General features: G+C 53.1%; 1 protein-coding gene across 2 annotated transcripts; it reads right to left on the reverse strand.

Annotated features, from left to right (window-relative positions):
• Nucleotides 1-309: 309 nt before the first annotated feature.
• On the reverse strand, nucleotides 310-3193 carry Dmrta2 (DMRT-like family A2). 2 transcript variants are annotated; one of them, XM_013016877.1, is made up of 2 exons: nucleotides 2646-3193; nucleotides 310-1421 (listed from the first exon to the last, which is right to left on the reverse strand). In XM_013016877.1, the coding sequence occupies exons 1-2, from the start codon at nucleotides 3190-3192 to the stop codon at nucleotides 367-369; spliced, it is 1602 nt and encodes a 533-aa protein (XP_012872331.1). In that variant the 5' UTR covers nucleotide 3193; the 3' UTR covers nucleotides 310-366. The 2 variants fall into 2 exon arrangements, with proteins under 2 accessions (XP_012872331.1, XP_012872330.1); XM_013016876.1 differs by having other exon boundaries at nucleotides 367-1419; nucleotides 2635-3192.
• Nucleotides 3194-15188: the final 11995 nt, after the last annotated feature.

Genomic DNA, 15188 nt, shown 5'->3' on the forward strand with positions numbered 1-15188 from the left:
GAACGATCCTTCCCTCCCTGGGAGAACGCGGGCGCGTGGCGGGCGGCCGGAGCGTAGCTACAGCCGCAGCCGGAGCGCGCGCAGCCGCTGCCCGTGGAATTCTCAGAACAGGGCTGGAGCGGGGCGGTGGGGAGGCGGCGCCAGGCGGGAGGGGGAATCCAGGCCGCACACCCACACCTGTGGCTGCTCCCCTTTTCTCCAGCCCTCCCCCCTTGCCCACCTCTAAAACAAAACTGAAAAATCACCTCGGGGAGGGAGGGGGGGAAGGGACCTGCGCCTTGGCCACACGGGGCGCACCGGGCGGCCCGCGGGGACGAGGCTGGGGTTAATGCTAGGGGGTCCCCGCCTGCTGCTGGGCCCCTGGCGCTACTGCTTCTCCGGGGCGCCGTTGACCATAGGCCCGTACAGGCCGCCCCCGTAGGTGGGCTCCTTGTGCACCGCGGCGGCGGCGGCGGCAGAGCGGTCGCGCATGAGATCGCTGAAGGCGTAGTCCATGGGCGGGCGGAAGCCGAGCGTGGGCACCAGGCCCGCGGTGGAGTAGGGCGCCATGAAGGCCAGGCCGCGGCTGTGCGCCGCCGCTGCGGAGTAGGCTAGGCGCAGCGGGCTGAGGCCGAGCGGCGCGCCCAGGGGGTAGGCGCCCGCGTCCGCGCCGAAGTGACTGGCGTTGGGCTGCAGTGGCGAGAAGGCCGAGCGGCTGCTCAGCGAGCCGAGCGCCCCAGGCGCCATAGCGCCGGCCAGCAAGGGTCTATGGTGCGGGGGAGCGGCAGGCCCCGCCTGCAGCGGCGAGGGCAGCCCGGGGGCCCCTGCGGCCGCGGCGTCGACGCGACCTGGCCACGCGTCGTCCCCGGCTGCGGCCGCACCGACTGCGGCCTTATCCGGGGGCGCAGCGGGGCCCAGGCCAGCCGCCAGGCCTCCGCGGTGGTGGTTCAGCACCTGCTCGATAGCCTGTACCACGTCGCCGCCGCAGCCCTGCAACACCAGCTCCAGGACGCCTCGCCGGTGGGCAGGGAAGACCCGTGTCAAGATGTCCAGGGGCGTCCGCTGCCGTGGACCGGGGCCTCCGCCCAGCCCTGGAGCCGGCGGGACCTCGGCCTCTTCTTTGTCAGCCTCCGAACCGGATTCGGAGCCCAAGGGGCTGGCGGAGCCTGGGCTGTCCTCCTCGCCGCCGCCTCCAGGGCCCGCGCTACCCGGACAGCTGCCACCTGCCTCCTTGGAGGCCCGGGCTAGCGGTGACCCCGAAAAGGACTCGCCGTCCCCGTTCTCTGAGCCTGAGCCGGGCCGCACCTCTGGGGATGACGTCCCCGGACCCGAGTCTGCACCGTCGGGCGATAAGGGCTTCACGGGTGGCGGCTGCGGGCTGCCTGCGCGGCCTGCCTGGAGAAGCGTCTTGGGAAACAGGTCAAACTTCTGTAACTTGGCCTCTAAGCAGGGAGAAAACAGAAACGTGAAAGGCGATTGAGAAGAAGACGGCACCCACAGCATCTCAATCCTCTGAATCCCCGTTTCCTCTCACGTGGAGTCTGAGCCCTTATTTGGTCCTAATCGGGGCCTTCACGACCCAGTCTGCTCTCTGTCTTTCTGTACCCAGAACCCCAACCACTTGCGCCCTGTAAACTTCAGGTTCACTGCTACCGTCTCCACATCTGTGCCCCAATACCTCCACTTTAACCCTTAAGCCCTAGAGAAGAGGCACGGTCCAAAATTAAAACAGGAGCTAAACGTAACTTCTACCTATACTTCACCACTGTGAAGAAGACCCCACTAAACCACGTGGTCCAAGAGGCAACCTGGTTCTGGACAGCCTTCAAGGAAGAAAGGAATCTATTAAGCTAGGCGCTCTCAAGCTTCTCTATAGACCAAAGTACAGCCCCTCTTTCTAATCTGCCCTTTCCCAAGTCAAGACCTAAAAAGTTTTCCCCTCCCATGCTAAGAGCTGTTCCCCATGTCCGATGGTAGTTTTCATCCTCATAGAAAAAGCCTGGGGAGTCCAGAAAAGGTGACTGAGTGAAGGCAAGGGGTAGACAGAAAACGAGGAAAGGGGTTCTGTCTGGGAAACCAGGAGAGTGAGTACCCTGAGAAAGCTAGAAAGAAGGAGGCGGAGTAGTGTGCAGTTATCTAGGGGGCATTAGGAACACATGGAACCACACTGGGAAAATGATTACAGGCATCTGCATTACCTAGGGAAAGCAATGCGGGCAGAAGAATTGTAAAGGATGGGACTTCTGAAAAGAGCGGAAAGGAAAAGTGGGACACAGAGACTCAAATAGCAAAGGGGGGGGGAATAAGATATGTGGGTTTCTTCTGAGGATTTGGGGGTAAGGGGAAAAGACCAAGCTAAGTGGAGTAAAGAGCTGGCTAGAGTCCAGTCCTTGCCTAGGAACAATTACGATAAAAATGTCTGCATTCGCAGAAATTACGAATAAAGCGTAACTCTTCAGGAAGAGGAGAGAAGAAAGTCTTTGGGGGGTACAGGGAGTCTATGCCTTGCATCCAATATTGGAGCTGCGTGCGCAGAGAACTCTATTCTGGGCGTTTGGAGAAGGGGACTCTGTCCTAAGAAAACTCCAGTCCCTCGGCCGTGGGCGCGCTGACCTGCTGACCCTGCTTCTCTTGCCCCCATCAGCCCGGCCTGACCGCGCTCTCACCTGCGCCCCCTGCGCCACCTCCGGTCCCCGCCGGAGCTCCAGCTCCGGGCCCCCCGCCTTCGGCGGCGCATACCGAGCCAAAGACCTCGTAAGCGGGTCGTGGTGGGATGATGCCGTTGGCAGCGGCCAGCGCTAGGCCCTCGGCAGTGCCGTAGAGAAGTTGCAGCTCGCGCGCCTCGTTCTCCTCCTGCGCCTGCTGCCGGCGCAACGCCACCTGGGCGGCCATGACGCGCTGGCGCTCGGCGATGAGCGTGCACTTGGCGCACAGGCAGTCCTTCCAACGACAGTAGCGTTTGTGGCCCTTGAGCGCCGACACCACGCCGTGATTGCGGCAGCGCGCGCACTTGGGGGTCCGCGGGTACTTCTCCGCCGCCCGCAACAGCAGCGGCGGCGCCCGCAGCAAGCCTCCGGCCACGCTCACCGGGAGCGACGCGGCGGCGGCCGCTGCCGCCGCCACCGACGCCACCGACGCCACGGGCGGCCCAGTCGCTGTCGCCGCTGCCGTCGCCGCTCCGGGCACGCTGGGCAGCTCGGAGCGTAGCTCCATGGCAGGATCTGGCTTGGAAGATTGGGGGGAGGGGGGGAAGGAAGAGACCTGCGTGAGGAAAGCACGAAACGCTAAGCTTAAAAAGAACCCAAGCTGAGAAGGGCAAAGTTTGGCTACGGAGGTTCGGCTAGCGGTTGCCAAATCGTCTGGAGAGAGGTGCATTCGGAACCCGAGCTCCCCCGCCGCACTCCCCTCGCCGCTGCTCCGAGAGCGGATTCACGTGGGCGGGTGTAAGTTTAAGTCTGAATCAGTGGTTCCTGGGCGTGGGGGGTGGGGGAGTTAGAAAGACACAAAGTTTGAAAGTCACTGGTTCAGACAAGTCGGAGGAGGGTTTGAAAAAGAAAAGAAAAGAAATCCAACAGCTTAGGTATTTGGGGTGAGACGGGAAAAGCCAAGTGTTTGTGTGAATGGGACTAGGATTAGAGAGAAAATTTGGAACCAACGAACCGATGCTAAAGGCAAAACAGAAAAAGCCCGGAGGAAAACGTTCCCTTTGGTGGAATGGTGAAAGTATGGGGGTTGGAGGTTGTTTATTGTTTTGAATACGGTGAACGTGAGGAAAATCGGGAACAGTATTGCTTTCCGTTAAAATGAGAGTGAGGGCTAGGGAACAAATTCAGGAGCGAGGTTAGGCCTTTGGCTCTGGAACCAATAAAAATGGCGAGCTCTGGAAATTCTATATTTCAGGCCTCCGGAGAGTGGGAAAGAAAACGGGTGTGTAGCGGAGTTTAGGAGACTGAGAAGGATTAAAGAGGAAATTCTGCAGAAGAAACTTTCTTTGGATAGGCAAACCCAGCCCAAAGATTAGCTTGAGGGGCAGAGAAAACAGTTGATAAGAGTGTCCCAGGACCCAGAGTCCAGCAGCGTGACACAGGGACACCCAATTACATAAGAAAAACTCAGGCAAAACCCGTGGCTCAGATTTTAGTCTCATAGCTTGGAGAACAAGTCCAGGAAGAGAAATATCCTGTGAAAAGTTAGGCATCGCTTCCCCTACCCTTCCCAGTTGAGGGACAGAGTCATCAGACACGCCCTCTTCATCCTGCCCCCCCCCCGGCCCCCGGGACCCCGCTGGAGCTCAGGTTCTCGCGTACTGATGTCCAAGTTGGGATCTGGGGATTTGGATGGTTCAGCCGGCCAACACAAAGCAGGGAAAGTCAGCTCCCGAACTGGTCAAGAGCGCACACGGGAGTCTCACCTGCGCCCGAGTCCCAGAAGGCCCCAAGCAGGCCCCCGTCTCTAGCTTTCCGCCAGACCTCTCCTCGGCTGGTCGCCCGGATCCCAACCCCCGCCAGAGTCCGGACTGTGTCTGGAATCGGACTCTGGAAATTCCAGACCACCTCCATGTACCTCTTCCCCCAGACCCTTCAGGCTTTCAGTCCCCGAGCCCCGCGGTGCCTGGGCCTTCTCTACAAGGGCCGCAGGCCAGGTCTCCTCCCCTGCTCTCCCTGCGGCCCTCAACTACCTGCCTTGGGCTCCGGGGTCCTCCTCCTCCTGCGCCGGCGCTCCTCGCGCCTCCCAGCTCTGCTCGCGGCGCTGGCACTCCTGGCCTCTTCCCCTTGCCCCCGGCCCCTTATCAGAACACGTCACTCTCCTTCAGGCACCATGTCCGAACTTCCGGACCCCTCAGAGAACAGAGCCGTTTAACCCTCCCGTCGGAAATCGTGGCCAGGGGTGGGGGCCTGTTTGGGGGCCAGCTGGTTGCACCCCGAGACTCAGTTCTTGCCGTGCCGATCCCCTCCGGGTGCGCGCGGGACGCAGCGCTCTGCCGGGGCCCAGTTGCCCGGCGCTGCCAGACTCTCAATGAGCCGCTCGCCCGCTCTATTGTTACTCCTTAGGGCTCCATTAGACAGAATTGGACAACAATGTGGCGCCTGCCATTGGCCAGGGGAGGCAGACGGCGCTCTGATTGGCCGGGCCCGCGCCCGGGGAGCCCCTCATTCTACAGTGTCCGAAAGATTCGAAACTCCAAAAGCTCCACTGTGTGCCTGGGGGAAGGGAGGGGGCGCGCCAGGGAAGGAGTGGAAAAAAGTAGGCAAGGAGGAGCGTAGAGAATATCGTGACAAGAAGTTTCCGTGCGCCCGAGAGCGTGTGAATTGCTCCTAATTACCGTGTCCGGTGTGCCTGTCTACGTAGACGTGTGTAACCCCTCGGCTTCTGGGGGCACTGGCTCGGCGGTGCAGCTCTCATTGGCCTGGGGCGCTTGGCAAGGCCAGCTTCCCAAGTGGCCCTGGAGGCCTGGGGCGGGATGGGGGGGGGCAGGTGACAATTCAATTACCGCAGTCGGGGTGGGAGTAGAACGGGCGTACGGAGGTGGGTAAGGGAGGGCGTTTTGGCATAAATGCCAAGGCAATTTTTCTTGCGTCTTTCCGGCTGGGTTTCTAAGTCGGACGTATTTGGGGATAGTTGGGGGGGGGGCTGAGTGGCTTCCCCCACTCCAGCCGCATTTAAGGCTCAGTTCCTTCCGTCCAGTACCATAGGTATCTTGGAGGGGTAAGTGCGGTTTATTAGGATTTTAGGTTTTTAAAGAAGAGCCCGGAGAGGAGAAATGAGGTTGCGCTTCCCGGGAACCGCGCGCCCGGCGCCTCGCGGTTCCCCGCCCCGCCGCCCCCCGCCCCGCGGCTGGCTGCAGAGCCTCTTTGCACTCTTCTCTCTCCCCTTTTTACTTTCTTTTCGGTTGTGGAAGGCTTTCCTTTTGTTTTGTTTTTGTCGTCGTGGTTTTAAATTAACTCAGTTTACTTTCTCTCTCCAAGTTTAAACCAAAGTAAAAAGCAGCCTCTGCGTCTCCCCAGATCCTTTTGGAAGCTGGACTTTATCCTTCCTGGCGTTCCAACCAGCCCGAGACAAGGTCACTGCACGTGGCCCCCCCAGACCCCTGACCTTCGCCGCACCCCACCTGCGCTGACGTCACAGCCTCGAGGAACAGCTAGCTGGGTCTGAAGAGTAGGTAAAAGGTTTTCCTTCCGATGGCAACAACTGGAATGGATGCGGGGTGGCCCTGGGTTTCCCCAACTTTGGTTCTATCTCCGTGTCTTTTCTTTCTGTGTTTGCATCTAATGTTTGATCACCCTCGTTTTTACTTTCAGAGAAAAGAAAACTCGTTTCCATAATGAGAAAAGTGAAGTTCCTTCTTTGGTCCCCTCCACTCCTGCCCTAGCGTTTTCGCTTGGCTTTTGTGAACCCCCCGGGCTGCGGGAGTCGCACCCAACGCGGTCCCCGGCGCCGACCCTCCTGGACTTGCTGAAGGGGCCGTGGTCGTCGCGGGGCCCCAGCGCCTCCCCTCCCTCAGGTGGCGCTTTGGGCCACGCCCTGTAGTTCTTCCCACTAGAGGAACTGGGGACCCTCCGAGGAAGCTGCCACCAACCGCAGACCGCAGAACCTCGCGCTCGGGAGAGGCTCTGGCACGCGCTTGCGCTTCGGGAAGAGGCGAACTTTGAGCGTCATCCTTCTGGAGGGGTCTGAAGGGGTGAGGCATTGAAGAATCGGCTGAAGCGCTTCCAGAAAGTTCACCAGGCCCGACGTGAGGGAGCTTGGATCAGAAGAGTTTGTGGCAGCAACAGAAACGGTGTGTGAGAAACACACACATTTCACTCGCTGGAGCCCGAGAGCAGGTCTGGGCGAGAGAAAAGGGGCAGCTTCTGCGAGGGTCTCCACGCGGAGTGAGGGTAATGGAGGGCGTTGGGGGGGTGATATCTCCCCAGGAGTGGCAGGACCCTGATGTCCCTTCCATTATTTGGAGGTCGTGCAGTGCCCTAATTGGGGCCTGGGTCAGGGGAGCACTGGCTCCCCTTGGATTCCGGCTCGGGGAGTTTGCCAGGTGGAGACAATTTTCGGGGAAAAAAGTATTTTTAAATTTTAAAACGAAATAAACCAAAGGACTCCACTGAGTTTTCGGCGGAGGGTGGGGTGGGCCGTGGCACAGGTTTTATTCCTCGCGCTCGCTGCCAGGCCCCTGGGGATGAACCCACGGGGACCAGGCTGTGGGCGTCGAGACTGGGGCACTCGCGTGGATGTGGAAGGAACTGTCTTTTCCTGAGGAACCCCATCCCTGGGGCAGGCACCCATCTCGTTTGATCCTCTTCTACTCCTGTCCACATCTCCACAGGTCCTGGAGCCTCACCTCTCCTCTCAGGATCCCGATATTGAGGTACTCCTAGGAACGAATGTATTCTTGTAGGAGGCAGATAAACCCATCCTGGGCCAAGCTCTCCGGCCCCGCCAGCTTTGCAGGCCACATCTGATTTGAACCCCCTGACTTGGACCCGACTGAGCCTCCAGGCTTCCAGTTTCACACACACACACACACACACACACACACACACACACACACACACACACACTTTCCCATGCAAAAGTTTGGGCATGCCCCTCTCGCGTGCCTTGAGCGCACCTGCGCACCTGGGGGGCGCTCACCTCCGACACTACTTCCCCGTCCCCGCCCCCCCTTCAGAAAGTTTGGCCGCTCAGCGTGCTCCTGAACATCTTCTCCTGGGCCATCCACACCCAGAAGCCTACAGCCTCTCGCAGCAGGTGACTGAGCACCGACACTCCGGTCTACCCTCAGGTAGAATGCCATCGCGTGTTCCCGGAGCGGAGCCCCAGCCTTACCTACGGCTGGGACCCTGGAGAGGAAGCCGCGGACCTCCCTTTGAGGAATGAGGGGGGGCTTCCTCTCCCACTCACAGATCCTCGGCTCAGAATCATTCGCTGACGCCGGTGCTGTGCCAGGGCCTGGGGGTCCTGGGTGAGAGCACCAAGCCCAGAAAAATCTCCCACCCCGCTCTTCACGACCGACCCCGCCCAGGTGGGGCGGCGGTGTGAGGCCGGGGCTGGGAACCCAGGGCGAGGATTCGGGGGCGCGGACTAGGAGAAGGTCTGGGGGCACCGCTGGGGGCGGGGGGACCTGGGAGGCGTTGACTTTTGCGCTGTTTGCCCGCGGTCTCGGAACAAGCAGACGCCATCTGTTTGCCGGCTGCGACGCGTTCCGTTTAATTACCCTCCCCGGCAGCCTAATAGAGATGATATTAAACTAAATCTTTCTGACATTAAAAGTAATTATCCCCAAACCGTAGGCTCCGGGACGAGATCGCCCCTCCCTCCACCCCCACCCCACCCCTTCCTCGGCTGCTCAGGATTCCAGGAGTTTGGCTGAAACTCTTCACCTGGGAAAAAGGGCCTTCAGAAAGGCACCTTTGGGAAAGGGGGGTCTCTGCAGGCAGCCTGACACGCATTCCCCCGCAGGTCACGGACGCCCGCGTTCACGCTAGACACACGCACGTGTACACAAACCACAGGATTCCCCACACCCCCACTTTGTAGAGTGACCTCGAATCCCTCGGCCATGCGCACCCCTGGGAGGACAGGGAGAGGTGCAACCTAGTCTGCCGTCCCCAGTAACGTGGTCCTTTTCGGTGGTCAAAGCCACGGATCCGGCCTCAGCTAGGGCCCAGGCAAGAGACAGACTTCAGGGGCCAGAAGAACCTGTCACCCCCGGTCTGGGCAGGGAGCTGCCCGGCGCCCGGCGCCGCCTCTGTAGAGGTGGAGTAAGTCGTACCAGCGTTTTCGTGGCCGAACGGGCTCCCCTGGTCAGAGGAGGGATCTGTCCACATCTAATGCAGGAAGAGAGCAAACCTGGGACACTCGGCGTTCCCCAGCCAACGCCGCCGGCCGCCGCCGATCGCACTGTCCCAGACTAAGTGCCACTGACCCAAGTCTGACCCCAGGCCCTCGCCTGCACCTGCCAGGCGGGGTGGGGGTGGGGTGTCTCAGCTTCTCCCTGAACCTTCGACCTTTCGCCGGAGGGGCAGGCGGAGGGGCAGACTGAAGGCGGGGCGGGGGCGGGGGGAGTGTACCGGCTCCCAGTGGCCGGGGCCTCGGTGCAGGCTCAGCGGCAGCTGCAGCCCTCCTCGGACCACGCCCCATCTGCGGGACGTGCACTGGGGAGTCAGCTCCCTTCGCCACCACCTCTGGTTAGGTGCTCGCGGGCCTGGGACGAACGCCCGCCGCCCCTGTTCGTATCCATCTCTTTGCTTTTTCTGCACACGTACCGTGTGCCTCCGAGACTCGGCCAACCCCGCGGTGCGCGCAGTGTCCCTCGGCACGCAGTCCATGGGGGATGGGATCGCTGAGATTCAGCGTTCAGCCAGGCGAGGTAACTTGCCTGGGGCCACAGTGCTGCGGAGCCTTGAGAAAGAAATCCAGACCCAGTTTCCATTCAGTGGCTTTTGTCTCCCCACCCTCCCTTCTGAGCGGATCTCAGTCTTCCAAACGGGTTCGACTTCACCCAATTTGCCAAATAATTCTGGGAAACAAGAGAGAGCGAGAGCGCGCGGGTCGCTTATTCATGTAATGCAGCATTTGTTGAGCAAATAGTATGCGCCAGGCCCTGAGGACTGGAGATGAAGTCACCGTGATGGCCCTTAATAGAGATTACTGACCAACTGGGTACACTAGTCACCTAGCCAGTGCCCTTAACAGAGGGAATAGGAATGCCGGAGACACTAGTTTGAACATTCTCTAGTTTGAGAAGGAGGGAAAGAGGATCAGGGGACTTCCTGAAGTAAGAGACCCCTGATGTGAGACCTTAATTTCCTCCAAGAAATTACTGCTTAATGCAAACATTTTATAAAACATTTAAGACAATTCAGCAAATAGGTGTATATTTTTCTAAACTTTTCTTCTGTATATCGACAAAAATATAGTTTTGTTTACAAATAAACATTTTTCATGCCAATCAACAAGTTTAGAGGTTTAATTATTTAGAGGTTTAAAGGTTTAATTATTCCATTCTATGGATAATTCTTTGTAATAAGTTGTTTTGTTTTTCCAATTTTTGCTCTAATAACACTTGCTGCAACGAACATACTTTGTGAATGTGTCCAGTTCTTTCCTTAGGATAAATTCCTAGAAAGAAGATAGACTAGAGGCTCCTCTTTTTGGTTCCTACTTGCCAAGTCGACCTCAGGAAAGGCTGTTAAAGAACTCAGCAGAAATATCTTTTAATTGTTTTAATTCTTGCAAACGCAAGCAAAAATAATATGTCATTGTCACTGTATTTTTCATTTTCTTAGTTATTCCTTCTGTTGTTTCTATATGTGTTGGTCATGTTTTAAAGATTCTTTTTAAAAAAATGTTAGTTTCTTCTGTCAGTTTTAATAACTATCTATCCATATGCCAGAGAGTAGCATCCTCTTCTATGCCAAATTGCTGACCTGCCCAGCCTTTTTGCTTTTCTTTATCCGGTTTTGTTATTGTCATATCGGGACTTGTTTTTTAAATTAGGTAGTCAAACCTAATATTCTACAATACTGTAAAAACATATAATTTAGAAAGAAACAAGCATTTCCCCAAAAACCCAACCTTCTAAATTCACTCAATTATATTTTAGATTAGCTCTTATTATTTACTTTTATCCCTTTATATAAAATTAATTTTGATGGAAGATGTGAATTTTGTCACCTAATTCCTCCCCCCCATGATTATTTATCACAGCACTGTTTAATGCCCATACCCCCACTGACCATATATTATATAGTACAATTTCAGATACCCTTTGTCAATTTCAGCATTTCTATGGAGCTATTTATTCTAGTCTCAGTCTTGATATTTTAATTATTATAGTTTATAATATTGGAGGGCAGGTTAAATTATTTTCCCCAAAATTTTCATAGTTTCAAAATACAGTCTTCTGAATAAACATTTTATGATTTTAAGACTTTTTATTTTAAAAAGTAAATTTGGGAATTTAAGTACATTTAGAAATTAATGAGAAAACATTATGCATCTTCATAGTATGCACTGTCTCGACCATCCAGGACATAAGGTGACTTTTCACAACTATTATGTTTCTTGCTAAGTGGTGTCATTTTAGTTCTGTCATATAGTTCTGATTCTTAACCATAATCCTCTCTATGCTATGTAACTACTGTGAATGGATCTTTTTTTATCTGCTATAACAACTAATTTTTATGTGAGGAACAAAAAGAAAGTTACTGATTATATTTAGCTTGGAAACAGGGTCCTTTCTGATCTCTTGTCCATTTAAAATTTTCAAATTAGTTATCAGTTTTCCAAGACCCAGAAAAATGAGCTAGAAAACAACTCAGAACTGACCAGGCAGAGGAGGAAAAAGGATGTAGAAGAAACTGGAATGGCCCAGGTGATTTGCAGGTTCTTCTGGGGGTGGTATATACCCATAGATTGGTCTTAGCATCCCAGGAAGATCTCTGAAAATTAGTGCTCATGAATCAGCTTCGAGGCTGAAGTGTCCCCCAGATGTAGAATTCTGCTGTGATGTGTGACCTTGAGTGAATTCCCAGCCATATCTGGGCTTGCTTCTCAAGGGAAAGGCATTAGGTCTGGTTCCCAGGCAGGATCAGCCTGGATTTGAGTCTGGACCGTCCCTCGAAGTGCAGGCAGAGAAGACTGTTGACAGCCATATACTCACTCCTAGCCTGTAATCCCCAGGTTATGGACCAAACTAAAGGAGGGATGGATCTGGAAAGCAGCCTAATCAATCCATGCAGTTCTACCCTCTAGTTTTCTTGTGCCCTCCTTCTTCTTATCATTCCCATAAGAATGAATCTACTGACTTGACTTCTTCACTTACTGCCTGCTGGGTTGCATAATCTTCTACGTACCCAGCTCAATGATTTCCTCAGAGCCTGTCAGGTCCTTCCCTTCTCCAATTCAGAGGCCAATACTGCTTAGTTTAGAGGTACCTCCATTCCCCAAATGGGTGGTTCAGGGTCCAGCCTTGCAGTGGCATCAATGCGCAGATGCCTCGCTGCCCCCTTCCAAGTCACATGTCAGTTAGTTATCTGGAAGGTTTCTATTCATTCCTTTTTTTTTTTTTTTTGCCAGTCCTGGGGCTGTACTATGTTCCTGACACTTGAGCCACAGCACCACTTTCTGGTCTTTTCTGTTTGTGTGATACTGAGGAATCAAACCCAGGGCTTCAAGCATGTTAGGCAAGCACTCCACCACTAAGCCACATTCCCAGCCTCTATCCAGTCTTTCAAACCTAGTTTCTTAAGAGGCACCAGGGTCTCTTGTCAGAAGAACAAACATGCACACACAGACCCTGGGAGCTGTTCACCTGCCTCTGCACTGTCCTTTCTGAAGTCACACAGCCACCATCTTCATCTCCAATTTCTGTCATCTCCAATGACAGAACACTGAGGTTCAGAGAAGAAGTGACTGTCTCAGTTATACAGATAGTGTGAGAAGGGTGAGAACAGTTCTTTGTATCTATGGAAGAGAGATTGGTTAAAGACTAGGGAGTAGAGGTGAGGCTACTTTCCCTATCTAGCTCCCCAACCTGAATGAGTGTGGAAGAGGTCAGAGGCAAGGAGGAAGGAAACTTCCTTCACGCTTTAGAGTCTGTTTTTTTTTTTTTAATGGCTTTTCATGCCTTTCTGTGGACCTATAGCCTCTTTTCACCCCACAGGACTGACAGTATTATGTCCCACTGCAGGTTCAGAGTCTGACATTTCTTTAAGTTTCCTCAGCATCTGTAGTTCAGCTCTGGACTAGAGTCTTGAACATTTCTGTAAGCTTGCAGGGAGAGGTAAAATGTCACATTTACTGAGTCATTGTGAGTATGATTCATGTGAAGTCTTTTTTTATTTTTTGCTGGTCCTCGGGCTTGAACTCAGGGCTTAGGCCCTGTCCTGAGCCTCTTTATGTTCAAGTTTAGCACTCTACCACTTGGGCCAAGCATCACTTCCAGTTTTTTTCTGAGTAGTTTATTGGAAATAAGAGTCTCCACAGACCTTTCTGTCCGAGCTGACTTCAAACAGTAACTCTCAGATCTCAGCCTCATGAGTAGCTAGGATTATAGGTATGAGCCACCAGTGCCCAGCTGTAAAGTCCTTCTTAGTGTCCTTCACTTAGTTAAACTCTCAAAATATACCTGTTATTATCTATAAGCAGTTACTAAATGAAACTTTCTTTTTGCCATCTCTCTAGAGAAGAAAACTTCTCAACATTATACTACTACTACTATTGGTCATGAAGAAAGATTAGGGGAGCTGGCAACAGTTGTCTCCTGACTGTGTACCTTAATCCCAGAGCTCCTCCAGAACCAGAATTTTGGTGGCTTTACATGATACAGAGACCCCCCAGCAAGTCAAAAAGCTCAATATCCGAGAGGAATCCAGGTCACTTTCCTTTCTTGTCACCTCACCAGCTCCTCCTGCAATGCTCTAGAGTGTCTATTACTCAGAGCACAAAGCATAACACATCCTGTCCTAGTAAGTATGAAAGGAGAGGTCAACCCAGGGCCACCCCAATCTCTCAGGGAAGTGTTCCTCCATCCCCATCTTCTTTTAGAGCCTGTTATTTGGGGCACACAGTTTGGTGGTAAGGTTGGTTCATAATAGGCTCCCCACTGGTGCTGTATCACTTTTATTCAAGACCGCATGTTTGGAGAAACCAAGGCATGTAGGTGATAGCTATACAAGCCAGTTCCTCAGGAATATTTGCTGTACTTAAAGGCATGCCTTAGGCGACCTTGGGAAAGTCATTCAGTGCTCTGAGCCTCAGTTTCTCCATCTGTAAGGAATAAGGAAAGGTGAACCTACTGAAGCAGGAATGTTCTGAAATGAGAAAAGGGCAATACAGACCTAGCCGGGAAGACTCTGATTCTCATGATGTTCACCAGAGGCTTTGGCACTCATCCCTAGAAATATAGCAACTTCCTGGCTGCTCACCTAATTACCTGTACATGTGTTTCATCCAACCCCCAAAACACAGAAAAAGTTTCAGTAAGTCTCTCCTATTGCTAACTCCTCAGAAAAGCCTTATGCAAATGTTACTAGTGTGTGTCCAAATAAGGCAGGTAACATTTAGAGGGCCTAGAGACCTGAACCCAGAAGACAGACTCCATTCTGATCTTGTAGGCTGCCTCTCTTCTCTAATTCTGGGATCTCAGACTGTCAGACATAGCAGGCCCATTTCTTACAGAGCTCTCAAATAGAGTTTACCTTTCCCCAGAGGCCTTTCTGACCCTCAAACTGGAGCCTTTTTGACGTTCTACAGCTCTAAGAACTCTCTTTAGTCAGTCCTCACATTAGTGATCCCATTCTACTCCTGCTTGGAAGGACTAAGTTAACAGGGAAAGACTTAAAAGTAGTGTTGAATGAAAGGTATCAACAATGAATGTGTGAATAGAAGCTCACTTAATTTCTGTAAGACAAAGGACACCCAAATAGTACTTAAATTAAATGCTGGTTTGCTGAAAACTCATGATTGGAAAAAAATGGCTTTTGAGATAGACATGCCCAAGCAAGAGTTCATGGATATGTGACACAGCTGAAAGTTCAGCAGCTCTGAGAAAAATAGTGGCTATCTGCCTCAGTTCATGAGAATAGGAAGCAGGGTTAGGATGCTCCCTTCCATAAGACAGCATGGTGGTTTATTGATTAGTATAGCATTTCCTTTCTGTGCTTTGTGCCAGGTCCATTGGAGGAGATCTTTAGGCAAATAATCATGCTATCTGCTCTGCTAGGAGAAAGCACAGGATTTGAATGGACCCTTGAGTTGTTCTGGGGAGTGGGTTCCCTGAAGCTTCTTAGAATAGTGTGACATAGTCTGGCCTGAATTTTGGTGCCAAGTGAACATGATTCCTGGTTCCTTGCTTTACCAGCTGTGTGGCCTTGAGCTAATGACCCAATCTCTTATACTTCAGTTTTTTCACCAGTGAAGCAAGGAACATAATAGCTCCCACTTCATAAGGTAATGGTAAGGGAAAAAAGACCTAATATTAATAAATCAGTGCTTGGCATATAATAAATGTGTTTATTTTGTTATCAACAAGTATCTATCTAGCACCTATGAATTGCCAGGCCTATGCTAAGGAGTAAAACAAATCAGACTGCCCCTACTGTCATGGAGTTTGTGGCTTGAACAAAATCTGAGTGAGTCTGGAGGTACAAACTGTCATCAAGGAAGAGTTTGAAAGAAGAGCACAGTAAGGAAGGAACTTGGGGCCTTCT

The sequence above is a fragment of the Dipodomys ordii genome, unplaced genomic scaffold, assembly GCF_000151885.1.
Source record: "Dipodomys ordii isolate 6190 unplaced genomic scaffold, Dord_2.0 Scaffold33, whole genome shotgun sequence".
Lineage (NCBI taxonomy): Eukaryota > Metazoa > Chordata > Mammalia > Rodentia > Heteromyidae > Dipodomys > Dipodomys ordii.